Source organism: Rousettus aegyptiacus, unplaced genomic scaffold, assembly GCF_014176215.1.
Source record: "Rousettus aegyptiacus isolate mRouAeg1 unplaced genomic scaffold, mRouAeg1.p scaffold_m13_p_12, whole genome shotgun sequence".
Classification (NCBI taxonomy): Eukaryota; Metazoa; Chordata; class Mammalia; order Chiroptera; family Pteropodidae; genus Rousettus; species Rousettus aegyptiacus.
The window spans coordinates 66862301-66878061 of record NW_023416287.1 but is presented as its reverse complement, the minus strand read 5'-3'; the positions used below and the strand labels follow the sequence as shown (position 1 = coordinate 66878061).

At 35.6% G+C, this 15761-nt stretch overlaps 1 protein-coding gene and 1 pseudogene across 2 annotated transcripts in view; one reads left to right on the top strand and one right to left on the bottom strand.

Moving 5' to 3' along the window:
• ELP2 (elongator acetyltransferase complex subunit 2) overlaps positions 1 to 15417 on the bottom strand; it is a 38057-nt gene extending 22640 nt beyond the window's left edge. Inside the window, exons 1-11 of one of the 2 annotated variants that reach the window (XM_016127300.2) lie at positions 15128 to 15417; positions 12925 to 13003; positions 10156 to 10226; positions 6778 to 6934; positions 6329 to 6406; positions 4821 to 4885; positions 3957 to 4023; positions 3356 to 3496; positions 2172 to 2267; positions 1019 to 1119; positions 688 to 819 (exon numbers count right to left, since the gene is read on the bottom strand). In XM_016127300.2, coding sequence (XP_015982786.1) covers positions 688 to 819; positions 1019 to 1119; positions 2172 to 2267; positions 3356 to 3496; positions 3957 to 4023; positions 4821 to 4885; positions 6329 to 6406; positions 6778 to 6934; positions 10156 to 10226; positions 12925 to 13003; positions 15128 to 15265 — 1125 coding nt within the window. In that variant the 5' untranslated portion in view covers positions 15266 to 15417. The remainder of the gene's footprint in view (positions 1 to 687; positions 820 to 1018; positions 1120 to 2171; positions 2268 to 3355; positions 3497 to 3956; positions 4024 to 4820; positions 4886 to 6328; positions 6407 to 6777; positions 6935 to 10155; positions 10227 to 12924; positions 13004 to 15127) is intronic. The other variant, XM_036229965.1, reaches the window with a different exon arrangement.
• On the top strand, positions 12197 to 12331 carry LOC118610082 (annotated as a pseudogene).
• Positions 15418 to 15761: the final 344 nt, after the last annotated feature.

Here is a 15761-nt window from a genome sequence, read left to right as displayed (position 1 = left end):
TCTAGCTCCAAGGCCTGTGCTCTTAGTTACTACATTCCTGCTACCTCATTTCCTAATACCCAAGCAGCAGATTAGAAGCAAATTAGAAAGTGAAAAATGATACAATGTTGAGCATTAGAAGATTACTTCTGAGAAGAAAATAAAAAGATCTAAAAGAGCCTAATATTTGGAGGGCCATGAAGAATTACACATATTAACAGCCCTGAGAGCATCAATATATTCCATGACGAAATAACAGGTACTCAGAATGTCTTTTTGTCAATCATTCATTAACTATCTATGCAGTACCTAGCTGTGCAACAAGAAAATATCAAACTATGTTATATATTCTACCTTAAGATAGAAAAGTTATTATACATTTTAGGAAAAACTCCCATCAAAAACTTATAAAGTTTTAAGGGAGAGCTTAAAATTTATATACCTTAAGTTCACTTATATAGGGAATTTACTATGGGTAAATTTCAATTCAACAATGCTGGACAAATGAATACTTTTATTCTTAGAAAAGCAAGAGTTTCTTACCTAGTAAAGTAACAGTATAATGTTTACGAAAAGTGATGTCATGTGAATTTAAATGCCTCTACTATGTTTCTGTAGAGTGTTATAAGTAAAAATACACTGTTAACCTAGGCTTCATTTCGGATTTACTGTATTTGATCAGAAATGCTTTAACAGTGCTTTTCTTACTGGGTTAGCCACATTCTGTTTCCAAAGGTGCAATGCTCCGTGGAAAGCATGAGCAATAATCATGGAGCCATCTTCATTGAACTGGCAGTCATAAAATCCCAGAGTATTTCCACCTACTTCACCTACTCGAACCTATGCAATAACAGACAGAAAACAATTCATAATCAGTGGTCCAAGTATCTCACAATAGAAACAATTGATTCCAGAGATTATGTTCTTCCTTATTTAACATGTACAAAGTAGAAACATTTGTAGCTCTAAAAATATAGATTTGGAATTTAAATATTGTTTTAAGCTCAAATTTCTATTTCTTAAATATCCATGTTTTTACCTGTTCTAGCCAAACTCCTGACTCTTCATCTGGGGCCCAGAGAATCATGGTTTTATCCATTGAGGCAGACAACAATCTCATTGGCTGCTTTAGAACACCATCTAAAAAATAAAAACTAATGCCTTTAGGTGATTAACAGGCATCATGCTTGTAAATTACTAGGGAAAAAAACAATATGAATACTGCAAAAATGTTCACTATAGCATTGCAATAGCAAACTTTTGGAAACAACACAAATGTCTACCATTAGAAGAACAGATAAACAAGTTGTCGTATATTTAGACAATGGAATATTAAACTGCAATAAAAATAAACAAACTAGGGCTTCATAAATCAACATGAATATAGCTCCAAATGTTTAGCATATTAAGCTAAAAAGGCAAGTTATTACATGTTATAGTTGTAAAACAATTTGTTTATGGCCACATATAAGAGTAAAGTATAAAAACACATATGGAAATAATAATGCACTGAATTCAGTACTGTAGTTGCCTCTAGAAAAGAATGGAGGGGAAAGGGTTCAGGAAAGAATACACAGGGGTCATCGATATATGTAACGGCTAAATTTTTTTAAGTGTAGCAAATATGGCATAATAAAGCTGAATGGTGGTTACCTGAGCATTAACCATCGCTAGTCTCTATTCTTGTGTTGGGGAAAGGGCTAGAGTTAGAAGATGAGGTTATGCCTTGCTCAGCTCTACACCCAAGCACCAGCTTGAGTATGCACACAATTGTCACTCCATAAATGAAGGTTAAGGGTAACAGAAGGGAAAACAGTCTTATTTTTTCATCAGTGATGTCTCAGTATTACCAACTTTGTATTACCAGTGAAGCTGGTTTGAAAGTCGATCTCTCTTAAATCCCATTAAGATGAGGTGAATACTTTTAAGAGAAAAAGCTAGTAAGGGTATGGTGGTTTTGGCATTATGGCAGGAATCATACTTTCCCCATTCAGAATGACAATTTTCAATGGAACTGAACGTCAAGCAGAACAGAGCTTACAGTACTACATACCTTTACCAACTTGAAAATGTCTCTCATTCGAGATTTCTAATCACACTAAAAAAACATCCTCCATTTCATCTGGTCAGCTTAAAATTCTGTATTTGAGATTTAACTGAAATGAGGAATATGCGTACATTTTTCTTCCTACCTTTGTAAAATGAAGGCTGCCAATGAACTGCATTTACCCAGTTTTCATGACCGGCCAGTACAGTCTCCAGAGTAACCGCAAATGCTATTTTAATACCTATAACAAAAGGAATGAAATATTCTTTCCTCAAAGCTCTTCTAAAAAAAAAATTTTCATAACCAATTCCGTTGGACAATTATGTCCAGAAAAAAATCAGAACATGATTTAGTCAACAAAAAGAACATGCACTCTAAATTTCATTAACTTCAACCATTGTTTAAAATTACAAAAGAAAAAATTCTAAAGATAAATTTTTCTCTACCTTTGTCTCTGCGTCGTCATAAATAAATATTGAAGAATATGTACTATTTTAAATTTTTTGGAATAGCTGTTATACTGTAATTAAAAAGCAAAAACAAACATGCCAGCTTCCTAGTATCATAACCTAAAATACCATTTTAAAAAATTAAGATAGTTGTAGAAATAAAGGAAGTCAAATCAGTATTGTGAGCTTTCAAACAAAATAGTTAATAAAAATATCACAAAAAATTTCAAATTTGGGAACAGCTATTTATAACATTTTGTTTATAGTATTTCTTGGTTCCCCTCACAAAACTGTTACCAAAATCTCAACTCTAATGGGCTTTATAACCAGGAAAAGTAATAAAGAAGAAAATTCCTGAATGAACAATGCTCACTGAGAACTAACTTTATAATTTAGGTACACATCCAAAAATACCTGCTTCAAAGACATTTCCACAGTGTCTACCATACAGGGGTATTGTTCAGATACCAGACGGTAAGAAAATCAGAATTATACATACTATTCGAATATAGTTTTAGCCTGTTTTGTAGAATGTCTTCCTACAAAGGTATGGATAATTTACATTATTCCTTTAGATCTTCTTATGCTAAATCTGCAAATTACATTTTATAAATTAATTTATTGATAAAATATTAAAAATTATTTTTAGTAATTTAAAAAATCTCACTAATATGGTTTAGAAGAAAAATGTTTCATATACAAAAAATGACTCATCATAACATAAAAATAAAAAAAGGAAAAATCTGTAATATCAGGTGTCATGTAGGCCTCTGCTACTTCTGAAAAAACTGACTTTCACATAGGTGTGCTGTAAAACAGATAAATGAATCAGCTAGGAGATCTAACTATTATTACACCAAATAGTTTCATTATTACTCACTTTCATTTTCTACAGTAAAAGTGTTTTCTTTCAGTCTTATATTGTCATCATCCTGAGTTTCTAATGATGTCGATTTTATATATAGCCTCCATATTCGTATCAGACAATCTTGTGAACAGCTTGCTAGAAAAAGATCTCTACCTAATAAAAAATAAAGTTTATTATGTTAAAAACATTATAATCTTAAATTTAGGTATAAGATTTTCTCTACAATAGGCACATTTCTAGGTTTCCTGAAAAAAATTACTTTTCTTCCTTAACCTTCGACCTATATTTTTAAATAACATTGACAAATATACATGTATAAATGGTTATAACATGTGGTATTCTTATATAGTCTTCTAAGTTCTACAAAGAACTTCTCAAGAATGTCTGTATGTGAAATAGTCAGCTCATGTTCTCTTATAACATCAACTTGTTTCATCCTCTACCACCCCAATTAATAGTTAATAGAGGGCATAACTATCCTCTTTCCTAATTGGGACAATAGAAAAATTTTACATACAAAGAAAATTTTAAATTGAAACATAGGTTGCTGCTTTCTTGGAAATTACACATACTTGTCCCCATCATATGTACTTTAGTAAAATTTCATACTGACCAAAGGTTGCCCATTCCACGCCTCTTATCCAGTCCTCATGTCCACAGAGAAAAAGCATTTTCTGAAACTAGTAAGATAAAAATCATTGAACTCAGTATAAGAATTTAATATTTTAATGTAGATTATTAATTTCATGTGGTCTCAGCAAGTCCTACTGCATTATTTTTTTCCCCACTGAGAACACTATCTAATTAGACTTAAGACAGAGGTCTCATTTGTAAAAAAAAAAAAAAAAAAAAAAAAAACTCATAATTATCTAAATCATCTAATTGAGCAATGCTGAATAGATAACATCTGTCAACCTCCAACACTCTAAATGTTTACAAGATAAAATGATATATGCTGTGACACAATATAGATAAAAGTTGGGCAGTTGGACATTCACAACCATTTTAAAGTGTCTTACAGAATGGAAAGAAACAACTATCTCCATTATGAAACAAATGAGCCTAGAGTTAATCAATCCCCTTCCCAGAAATTCCATCCCCTAGTTTAACCACTCAAAGGGCAGGTAAAGCTCAGAAGGACAAATAAACACTACTAGGCAGTTTTTCACTGGAGGTACGTTATACTTCATTTAGAATTTTTAAGAAAAAAGACTACCACAGCATCTTCCTTTTCTCCTTCCTCCACCAAACAACCTGTTTGCCCCTAACAACTCTGAACCTGGTAATCTAGGCAGCAGATGCTTGGTGTTCAGAGTGGAAAACCATCTAACAAAGAATTATTAAAAAAAAAATTCTCCTATTGGATTTTGGTTTAGATAGGAACATTCCTATAATTCTGTAATCTGAAATAGTCTGTATTAAGATATGCAATTAAGCAGAACCCAATTCCAATCTCTTAACAAACATCATTAATTACCTGATCATTTTGTTGAACAAATAAGTGAATTTTGCAGTCATCATCACCACATGCTAATATTGGTACTGCAGAAAAGAAGAAGTTTCGCTGTAAGTAATGCCATCATGTCATGATTACCACCTATGCTGGATTCGAAGCTCTAGGTAAAAAATCCAAACTTCTATTTCCCACACCACTGAACAAGTAAGTTGAAAGTGCTCAATAAATGTCTATAGGAATAAAATGAACACTCTAAAATATCTATTAAAAGATTACTTGGCAAAGAATGACAATTAACTGACACTCCTTTTCTCCATCATGTGTCATTTATAATAGAAGGAGCAGTGATAGAGAAAAGCTCAAGAGCAAGTTGGGAGCATTTTCACTGTTAGCCAGAAGACCAATATGAAAAGTTAGCCCAACTGAATATAAAATGGAAGAGTTACTATGAGCCTAACATCATGGCTATTGCACAAAGATGTAAGGGTACGTTTGTTACCTTGAGGACCTTACATTTTGTTTGAGACTTTAATAGTAAAACAAAATTCATGAAGCAATTATAGAACAAAAGATCATGTAATTAAATATGTGGTTACAAAGTTATGAAAAGTACAACTGTAAAATCAGTTTTGATAATAAGACAAAAAACTAATTCACATTACCAAAGGCTAGCCCTAATGACTGATAAGATAAAAAAAGAAACTCTTTTCCTAAGGAAACATCTTGATACCAACTGTATTTTTCAAAAATTTTTTCACTTTAAATCAACTAACAATAAAACCAAAAAATCCCAGTCACTTGGCCTGTATATGTGGGAAGAAATTAAATTCTGTTATGAAACCAGAATGTGTCTCTCCTCTGAGGAAGCCCTTGCACAAAGTGGAAGCATCACATGAAACCAGAGTCATAGCTCCTGCCACAGAGAGCAAGAAGCTGTTGACTTCTAGGCCCTATCTCCCTCCACCAGATCTGAATTCCAGGTTACTGAGGAGGCAGAGACAGACTCACACTGGCCATCATCTTCATAAAGGATAATCAAAGGTATAGATGGGTTTCAGAGCAAAACAAAAATTTTTCTGTTAAGAGCTTTTAAGTGCTTTTAGGCAAAAATGTCATCATGCAGGAGTGAAGGTCTATCTTCACTATCTTCACACACATGGTCTACCTTCAGTATTTTTTCTACTTATCCTAGTCCTTTACCTTCTAAAGCATTAGAAAGGTAATTTCCCCAGTTTAGATTTATATACATCGACAATATATTTGATAAATAGAAATATCAATCTTGAGTACTTACTAAGTCATTTAAATTTCCGACAGCTACCAAAATTCCTAATAGCCTCCCTTAACAGTATGTTCTATACTCAAGATCATTTGAATATTGAAAACAAAAGTATATTAGCTAGGTCTCAACTTGTTTCATGAAGAGATTTAGATACAAAATTGAGGCCTAATATGTTTCTGTTAGGTTTTAGTCATAGGAAGATATGAAAATATACTGCCCTTTAACATATACTTAGTAGGATACTCACCATCAGTATTTGGCAAAAAAGATAAGCAGAGAGCCAGAGTGAATCCATTGCCAAAGTTCAAGGTCTGAAGGCATGTTACTAAGAAATAATAAAAAAAAAACATCATGAACAACTAACTCTGAGCTCATCCACTGAGAGAAGCTAGGTTATCATCACAGCCCTGGGTGTCAATGCGGAGATGAGAGAAGTCAATCCTGAGCCCCCAGTGACCATGTGCATTTAAATGGTCAATGTTTAACAAGGTTACAGAGAACAAAACGACTTATATAAAGGAATTTACATTAATAGTTTGATATTTTGAAAAAGTACGAAGAACATAAACACGTTGTAATTCTAACATTTTTAGAGCTGCTTGAAAGATTTAAAAAAATGATATGCATGCCCTTATGGTTGTCATTCGCTTGTCAATTACCATTTCATGAGTTTGATTATAATGTCTCTAAACCTACCTTCTGAACCCTTTTTAGACCAGACTCGAACAGTGGAATCTGACGCTGCAGACACTATCAGTGTATGTAATGCAACATCAGAAGCCCTCCTCTGGTAAACAGCATGCACTGCATAAACAGGTCCTTCATGGCCATTGAGATGGACTGCTTTTAAAAGCTGAATCAGAAAAAAAAACCGACAAAAATGATTTAAAAAGGAATAACCAGTTTTACCTCTATCTAACTGGAATCATAGGATTAATGTGGAACCCAGAAATGGGTCCTTTCAGTTGAAGAAAATATAAACTTTCAAGAAATCTGACCATATTAATAACACATAAAGTGTGCATTCCCTTGACATAGCAATCTCACATCTAAGAATCTACTTGAAGGCACTAACAGCAATAGTGTAACAAATAATAAAACACAAATGCAGAAGAATATTCATCACACATTCTTTATAATAGTGAAAAAATGCAATCAACCTAAAATTACTAATAGGAAACTGAAAAATAAATTACTGTAGACAAACACTATAGCCAATAAAAAGAATAATGTAGATAAATGTATGTTTATTACCAGAGAAAGATGTACAGGACATTAACACTTTTGAAGACTATAGCCAGCATTGTGGAATATTCCTTTTTGGATTAGTCTGATGTTTTGTCAGGAATAGATTCAGGATACACATTTTGAGATCATTACCACTGAAGTGTATCATGTATCACATCAGGAAGCACATGATGTCAGTTTGTCCCAATTTTAGTGAAGTTAACTTTGATATCTTAGTAAAGGTAGCACCTGCCACCAGATTTTTTCAACATGAAGTTAAATTTTTTGTGTGTGATAATATGTGAGATTATACTTTGGGACTGAGCAAATATTCTATTGTCCATCAAACTTCTACCAAGTACTTTTAGTATTTGCTTATACTTGTCTAAATCTAGTGTAGCTACAAAATGGAAAAATTGCAAACAAAACTAGAAACCCATTTGTTTATCAAGTCTACCTGCTTGCCATGCAAGATCCTTCTCTGTGGCATCATTTCTGCTATTTTAAGTGTATTTCTTAAGAGCACTATATGCATGAGATATCACCATTTCCTTTGAAAAGTATCTTCTATGAATTGTTGTCTGTTGAAATAGAGATGTCCTCAGTTGTTTGCACAATTACTTAGGCAAAACTCTGCCACTCAAAAAGGTAATTTTATATATATATATATATATGGATCTGTACACTAACTTTCTTTCATCATTAACCCTTGGCTTCTTTAAAAAAATATTTTAAGTAACTCAGGTACAGTAAAACCTCTTTTAAGTGTAATTATACACATAACTAGAGATCTGGAACAATGTTTATCATAATGTTAACTGTTGAGTTTTTGTGTATAGCTTTTTCCCTTCTTTATACTTTTCTGTACTTAAACTTAAAAAAAAATTAAGCCTATTATTATTCCCTTAAAAAATTAAATCTATTGAAAACACCTCACATCTTTAAGCAGGGTTATATTTCAACTATGAGAATTTTAAAAACTCACACAAAAGAATTCTTTCAAATTCACCAGCTTTTCAAAAAACAATGCTCACTGTTTAAAGACCTGAACCTCTCATTATAGCAGCTTAGAATTACTTCCTTTTATCCAATGTCAAGGTGTGTTGAGCACCTGTTTTCATGGAAATGCATATGAAAAGGAACTTTAAAGCCCTCAAGGTTACAATGTGTGGCCCCTTCCACTAAATCCTCTTATTTATTCCCTCATTCCTCTTTGTGTCTTTCATCCTCCTCCTCCCTGATTGGCCTCACATTCATTCCTCTGGCCCCTCCTAAGTTTGCTCTCTGCCATAAAATACTTGCTTAGCCTGCTGTCCACTCTATCAACAGAAGCTTGGGGCAGCACTGAGCAAAGTTTTGCCAAGTCTCACCTTAAGGTCTCAAAAATGAATGCTGAAATTGCTCTCTATATTCCTCTGCCAAGATCAGTCCAAACAGGAGTTGAATTTGCTATACTACCCTTTGTTCTCATTCAAGTCTAGAAGACTCCAAAATCCCCACCACCATGCCTTAGCTCTCTTTCTGAAAACAAGTCTGGGTATCTGGTTGGCAATTCAAATGACATGTCTACACTGAAATCCACATCTTCCTTCCCACTTGCCTATTTTCCTTTGTAGAAGCACCTTTCTTCTTGGGGCCTAAAACAGAATCCCGCTGTTGTTGGTTAATCACTCCCCTAACCACCAGCTCTCCACTCCTTTGATAACTATCTTGTCAATGCCAAAATCATTTTTCCTTCAAAAATACATCCTATATCCCTTCATTTTTTTTCCTATTCTAATTTGGCACACTGCTGTCATATTAGTCCTCTTTTGATATTCATATTCCTCTGCTTAGAAATCATCAATGACTTCCAAATGCTGCTAATAAGAACAAACTCTTTCTAGACTTATTGGGGGGATCACTTTGTAAGTTACATAAATGTCTAACTACTCTGCTGTATACCTGAAACTAATATAATATTGAATGTCAACTGTAATTGAAAAATAATTTTTAAATAATAATCTCAACATTAAAATTTTTTTAAAAAAGAACAAACTCTTTTAAGTGTTCAAATTCCCATACAATTGTCTCCTATTCTACATCTCTAGTATTACTACTCACACTGTATGATAATTTTGGAAACATTTTCAAAACTGTACTCAGAGTTAACAAGGGCTGCTAAGAGATTTAAAAAGAAAAAAAAAATTCAGTCTTAAGTTTGGGAAATGCTAGTTAAACAAAGATAAGCAGGTTCATCCATGTCAGAACTTTTCAGAGCCTTCACTGCTCTTATGTGCATTGGGATTCTCTAAGAGAGATATTGAATATGCCATGTTTCCCAAACTTGATTGGCCACAGATCCCTGTGCATGATTCATGAATGGGATTTTGTCTCATCTTCATCTTCTGTGTCACAGATGTTTAAATATCTAACACACTAAATTTTCACTTTTACTCTTTGCTTACAACTATGTACAACCTAAATATAGAGGTCCATCCACACACAGCATTGCATAACATGTCAAAATTGTGTAAATCTATATCCGTGGCGACAGCTATACCCTGAACAGAATTAATTTTTGCTATCATTGAAAACAGATCAAACAGCCCATGTAAGAGAAGTTGGAAAATTATTCTGAAATGATGAAAAATTCACAGAAATGACTGATGACATACGAATATGAGAGAAAATATTAGAGGGAAAGATACAGGGCCTATGAAATACAAAAGATATAGGATCTGGATTACTGATAAGCAAGAACGAGACAACTTCACAAAGGAAGAACGCACTAGAAATGAGGAAAAAAACTGAAAATAAAAGTAAATATAACAGTCATTTCTTATAACTATAAATGTGTCTACCCACCTGATTATTCTCTAATTCCCAGTGAATCACCTGATTATCAGATCCTCCAGAAACTAACTCAGTAGAAGAAACTGAAAAAAAAATTTTATCTCAGTAAATATTTATTTACCAGCTATTTTGAAAAATTTCAAAGCTGTAGAAAAGATACGAGAAAACTCATATATCTTTTACCTAGATTCACCAATTAACAACATTTTGACCTATTTGTTTAGTAGCTTGCTCTCTATTTATATACACAGATTTTTTATTTTTGACAAACCACTTAAAAATAAGTTGTAGACATGAGGACCTCTGATCCTCAGTTCACCATGTATCACCTAAGAACTGGAACATTCCCCTGTATCACCACAGTACAATTAACATATTCGAGATTTTTAACATTGAATTTTATCACTATGTAATACACAGCCATATTAAAATTTCCCCAAATTATCCAAATAATGTCATTTATAAATTTTTTTATAATTCAGAATCTAAGTACTATATATTATGTGTTTAGTGGTCATGGTTTTTAAGTCTCCTTTAATATTGAATAGTTTCCCAGTCCCTCCTTTTTTGTGACAATGAGAGTCCTAGTCAGCTGTTTTGCAGAAAGTCCCTCCATCTGGGTTTGTCCGGGTGTTTCCTCGTATAAGATTCAGGCTAAATAATACACTTTTGGCAGGAATAACAGATCTAAGACATTACAGTCAGCTGCTGCTATCAAGTATATGACATATATTAGAGATCAGACACATATCATCAACTTCTGTTGGTAACAGAAAAAAAGGAATAACAACCAAAAAAAGGTGAAAATAATATAATTTTGATTTGGATCTTCTATTTATTTGCATCTTCTGGCCTATGTGCTAGATATTCGAGGGAAGCAACTGGGGGACTGTCTAAAGAACATCAGATAGGTACACGGAAGTCGTAGGTTTATATCCTAACCCTGCTGCCAGCCAGTTGTGATCTTGGGCTTTAATTTCTTCAACATTACAAAAATTAAGCCATTTACTTAATTACATGATTTTGAGAATTACTATAAAGTACCTGAAAGTAATGTATTAAAAATCAGACATTTTAAGAATATAAAATGATATTATTAAAATCTTGTATTTCATTGATACATGGGTTAGAAAGAACATTTGAATAACCTGGTGGAAGAGCCCTATTCTTAAAGGAAGTCAATCCTAATAGTTACAGATTACAGTGATAATAACAGCTTCACTTTATATAAGCTCACTTTTAAAGGAAAGATAAAATATACAAACCAAATTAATATAATGAATCCTTCTACTGAGAATCAAGTAGCCTTTGATGTCATTTGGTGGCAATTACCATAATTACAATTGTTTTACTATGTGCATTAACAGCTACTTTCTACTATTGAATGGTTTATATTGACCTAATATGACCAATCCTGCAATGCCAATTGAAATAAGATGTCTTTTTAAAAAATATCACAAATAAAAACATAGCAGAGTCTCACTCATTCAGGAACTTGTGCAACTGTGCCTGGCCCAGAATGTTCTCAATAAAGGTTTATGGAATAAAAAATAAAATTAATCCAGACTCCACGAGAATGCCACAATAGGTATATTTAAGACATCTGAGAAAATTCCATGAGATTTTAGAAGTACCATTTAAAAGCAATATATTAATTAAAAATTTGGGAGTCACAGAATCTTAGAGATTTAAAAGACCTGGAGATAATCTAATCCAGCAATTCTCAAATTTTTTGGTATCACGATTCCTTCACATTTTAAAAAATTTTGAGATGCTCATAAAGCTTTTGTTTTTATGGACTGACTATATGTAACAATAGTAAACACATCAGAAATTTAAACTGAGAAATATGAAAAAATATTTATCGGTTTACTTAAAAATAATGATGAACTCCATTACATGTCAACAAAAATAACATCTCTGTGGTGGCAAAAAAACCTGTATCTTCCAAAACAACAACAACAACAACAACAACACAAAGAGAAGAAAGGCACTGTTTTACATTTCTGCAAATCTCTTTAACAGCTGATTTCATTAGAATACAGCTGATGTTGACAACAGCCATGCCACCCTGAACGTGCCCAATCTTAGCTGTGCCCAATCTTAGCTGATCTCGGAAGCTAAGCAAGGTCAGGCCTGGTTAGTACTTGAATGGGAGACCATCTAGGAATACCAGGTGCTGTAGGCATTAAAAAAAAAAAAAAATACAGCTGGATTTTCATATCTGCTTCTGTATTTAATCTGTTGCAGCATCACACACACCATGTAGCTGCTGGAAAGTGCCACTATATAACTGTGAGAGAATGAGGATAAAAACTGTGAAAAGTGTTTCAGTATCATTCTGAGAATAATTCTGACTTCACAGGTGTCACGATCCCCTAAGGGTCCCCTGATCCAGTCTAAGCCTGTACTTTTCAGATGTTACTACGGTACAAATTGGGGTCAACAAAGATGCAATGTCCTGTCTATAAAAGCAATAGCTTGTCAGTGGCAGAAACACCCCTATGAACCAAATCTGAATTGCGGCCAGAGCCCCAACATGGGCCTGCTTAGGTAGGAGTCTTGCCATAGTCAGGGGCTACCTCTACCCTCACCCTCAGCACGGCTGTGTTATCGATGCTTCAACTGCTATAAAGTAAAAGTATAGATCAGATTATTTCATTGGACATACCATTTTTCTTTTATTTTTCAATTGCATAAGATTGGTAAATTAAGAGAAATGATGAAAGAAAAACAACTAATCATACTTTACCAGAAGACAACAATCATATTAATACTTACAACCATCCTGTTTACAAATCCACTGTATGCAATTGACTCGAGCAGTGTGACCATTCAGGTTGGTAATAACAACTCTTTTCTTTAATGAAGAAAACACCAGTTAGTAAATTAGAGTCTATTCTTCAGAGAATTTACTAAAATAATAAAAAATCAGATTTCAGTGTTTATGATGCTAATAAAAAGTTCTGGATCACTTCAAACAGAATCAACTTCCTTAATTTATAAACTTGTAACAGTGGCTTAAACCATCAGTTCACTCTAATTCATTTTTTTTCCGCCACTCCACATTCCCAGGGTCCTGTGCTCTCATCACGCCGAGCTCTCGGGTCTTTCATTTCCCTAGCTCCTGATCACTACCCCTAACCCCTCTCCTTCTCATCTGGGGAGCCGGTCTTGACACCCCAGGCCAGACAAGGAACCTCTTCCTCAGGTTCCCACAGGTCTCAGAACCTACCTCTACCATACTTGCACAATGTGAGAGTTTTGCTAACCAAAACAAAAAACAAAACAAAACAAAAACCCTTCAATAGAGGGATTCATGATTAATGGATACAAATTCATAGCTTACTCTGTATGTCATGGCTAATCAGGTGTTGGGTTCTTGAGCCCTAATGACACAAGATCAGCAGGCCATAACTACTAAGGTCCTCAGACATCAGATCCCTTCAGGGCTTAAGTCCAGGTTCCCAGCAGGCCCTCAGACTGCTGCTTTCACCAACATCACTCAATTCTTGGGCTTTCTTTACCCACTGATGAAGACTTTAACTCTGTGACAAGTGTCTTCCTCTTTATGGCCCCTTTACTGCCAACTGCACTGGCTGCATATCCATTTAAATGCTAACTAGAATTCTCATGACTGAGAAAAAGGTATGAGGTAAATGTGCATAAACTAGTACATTTCACACATGGGTTATTTGAGGCTAGAAAACAATTTACCGTATTTCATTTTCTCACTCACTAGATTGAGAATGCCCTAACGAGCAGGAGTTATTATCTATTATCTTTGTGTCACTACCACCCAGTCCAGGAATAGTTCATAGAAGGTCCTCAAAAATTTGCTAAATGAATATCATCCCCAAAACTTTATTTTGGTATCTGACACGTCTTGTTCCTACATTTAATTCAATGCCAAACCAGCAAATATTTATCACGACAAAGTACTTTTTAGACTCAGTATATATACTTTTTGATATGTTAAAACCCCCTAACTTGGCCACTAGGTTTGCAAAAAAGTTAAAATGTGATGTAAGGCATGGGCGCAAATCCATTAAGTGGCTGCAGGAAAACAGGCTTCTACAGCTGAGTCAGCTCTTCGTTGAGGGCCACTGTAAAGTTTACCCCTGGTCTTAAGCGTTTTCTCTTGCCAGTTAAGACTGCATGGCAATAGCAAGAAATAAAAACTAGATAAAGGCAAGCAAGCTCAAAATATGGAAAGGAAATACAACTATTTACTATATAAATTTGAATCTGCAAAGGGTAAGAGAATAAAATTTTTAATCAAATTAATAAAGCGATACAACAGAAATACATACAGCTATCTCCCACATTTTAATTCCCAGCACTTTACTTTTAATACTTGAGTTCTTTTTTAAGCAACACTAACTGTATGGTCCAAAATAGCCAGCGGGAATGGGGTCAAAACAATCCCTGGAAAGCTTGTGGGAAGTTTGGTAGGGAAAGGGCCCAGTAAACAATCAATGGATTGGGTGATGTTCAGGAAATGGGTTTAAATCTTGCCTTATAGTTAGCTTACCCCAATGGCACGTTCTTTAAAATCCCAAAGCTAAAATACAAGTGACATATTTTTGAAATTCAATATAATGAAAGTTTATAAAGTAACACTGCGAGAAATATAGAAATGAGATATCATCTGTGATAATGGATTTAATCCACGCCAAAATCGCAAACCTTTTAAAATCCAAACTAATTCTTTAACAGCACTACAGTTCCCACAGAAGGCTTCATAAAAGGTTGTCATCGTTAGAATTTCTATGTGAGGCTAATGGGTAGGACATGGTGACCCCAGGCGGGGAGCGAGTTTGGCGCGCCCACCACAAGAGTCCTCGCCCACACAGACACCCTTCCCGAAGCCGACCGACATCCAGTCTCCTCGCTCTTGTGCAGCGTAGGGTCGGCCCCTAGTGAACCCAGCTGATTCAGTCCCAAAAGCACACGGGGTCAGGCGTCCGGCCACCTCTCTTACCTGAGGGTCATAGAGCACTACGGAACAGGACGTGCCAAAGGCCAGAAGTCCTCTGGGTCCGGAGCTCCAACTCAGAGCTCCCCGCACCCGGTTCGGACAGCAAAACACGTGAGAGGTCTCCAACACTGGTGCCACCATGTTGCTGGCTGGTCAGCTGCAGAGACCAGGACCCACACTTCCGCCCTCTGAGCGGAACTACTCGCAAGGCCGCCTCTCCCGCTGGCGTTATCCGCACCGCGTTTCGCAGGCAGCCGGGGGCGTGGCGGAGGCGGCCCTGACCCCTCCGGCCCCGCCCCCGCTATGGTCCAAATGGCCCTCAGTGCCCGGCCGCCGCTACCACCTATTGTTGCTTGGGCCGTAGTCCAGCGCACAAACAGGGCCTCTGTCCCAGGGATACCTCAGGACCTTCCAGAAAGACTAGCGGCTCGAGTGCCTGGGCGGTGTCAGGAGCGTCCTGCTGCCCCTCGCGCCAGGGCTCCCAGCAGCGAAGGGCGTTGGCCCAGGGAGGCCCTTGGCAAGCGAGTCTCGGACCTCAGAGAGGCGCAGGGACGCGAAGGGACTCAAAGAAAGAGTCCCCAACTGGTCTCCGCGCTCCCCGTCTGCTCGGACCACACCTTTGCCCCTCCCACACCTC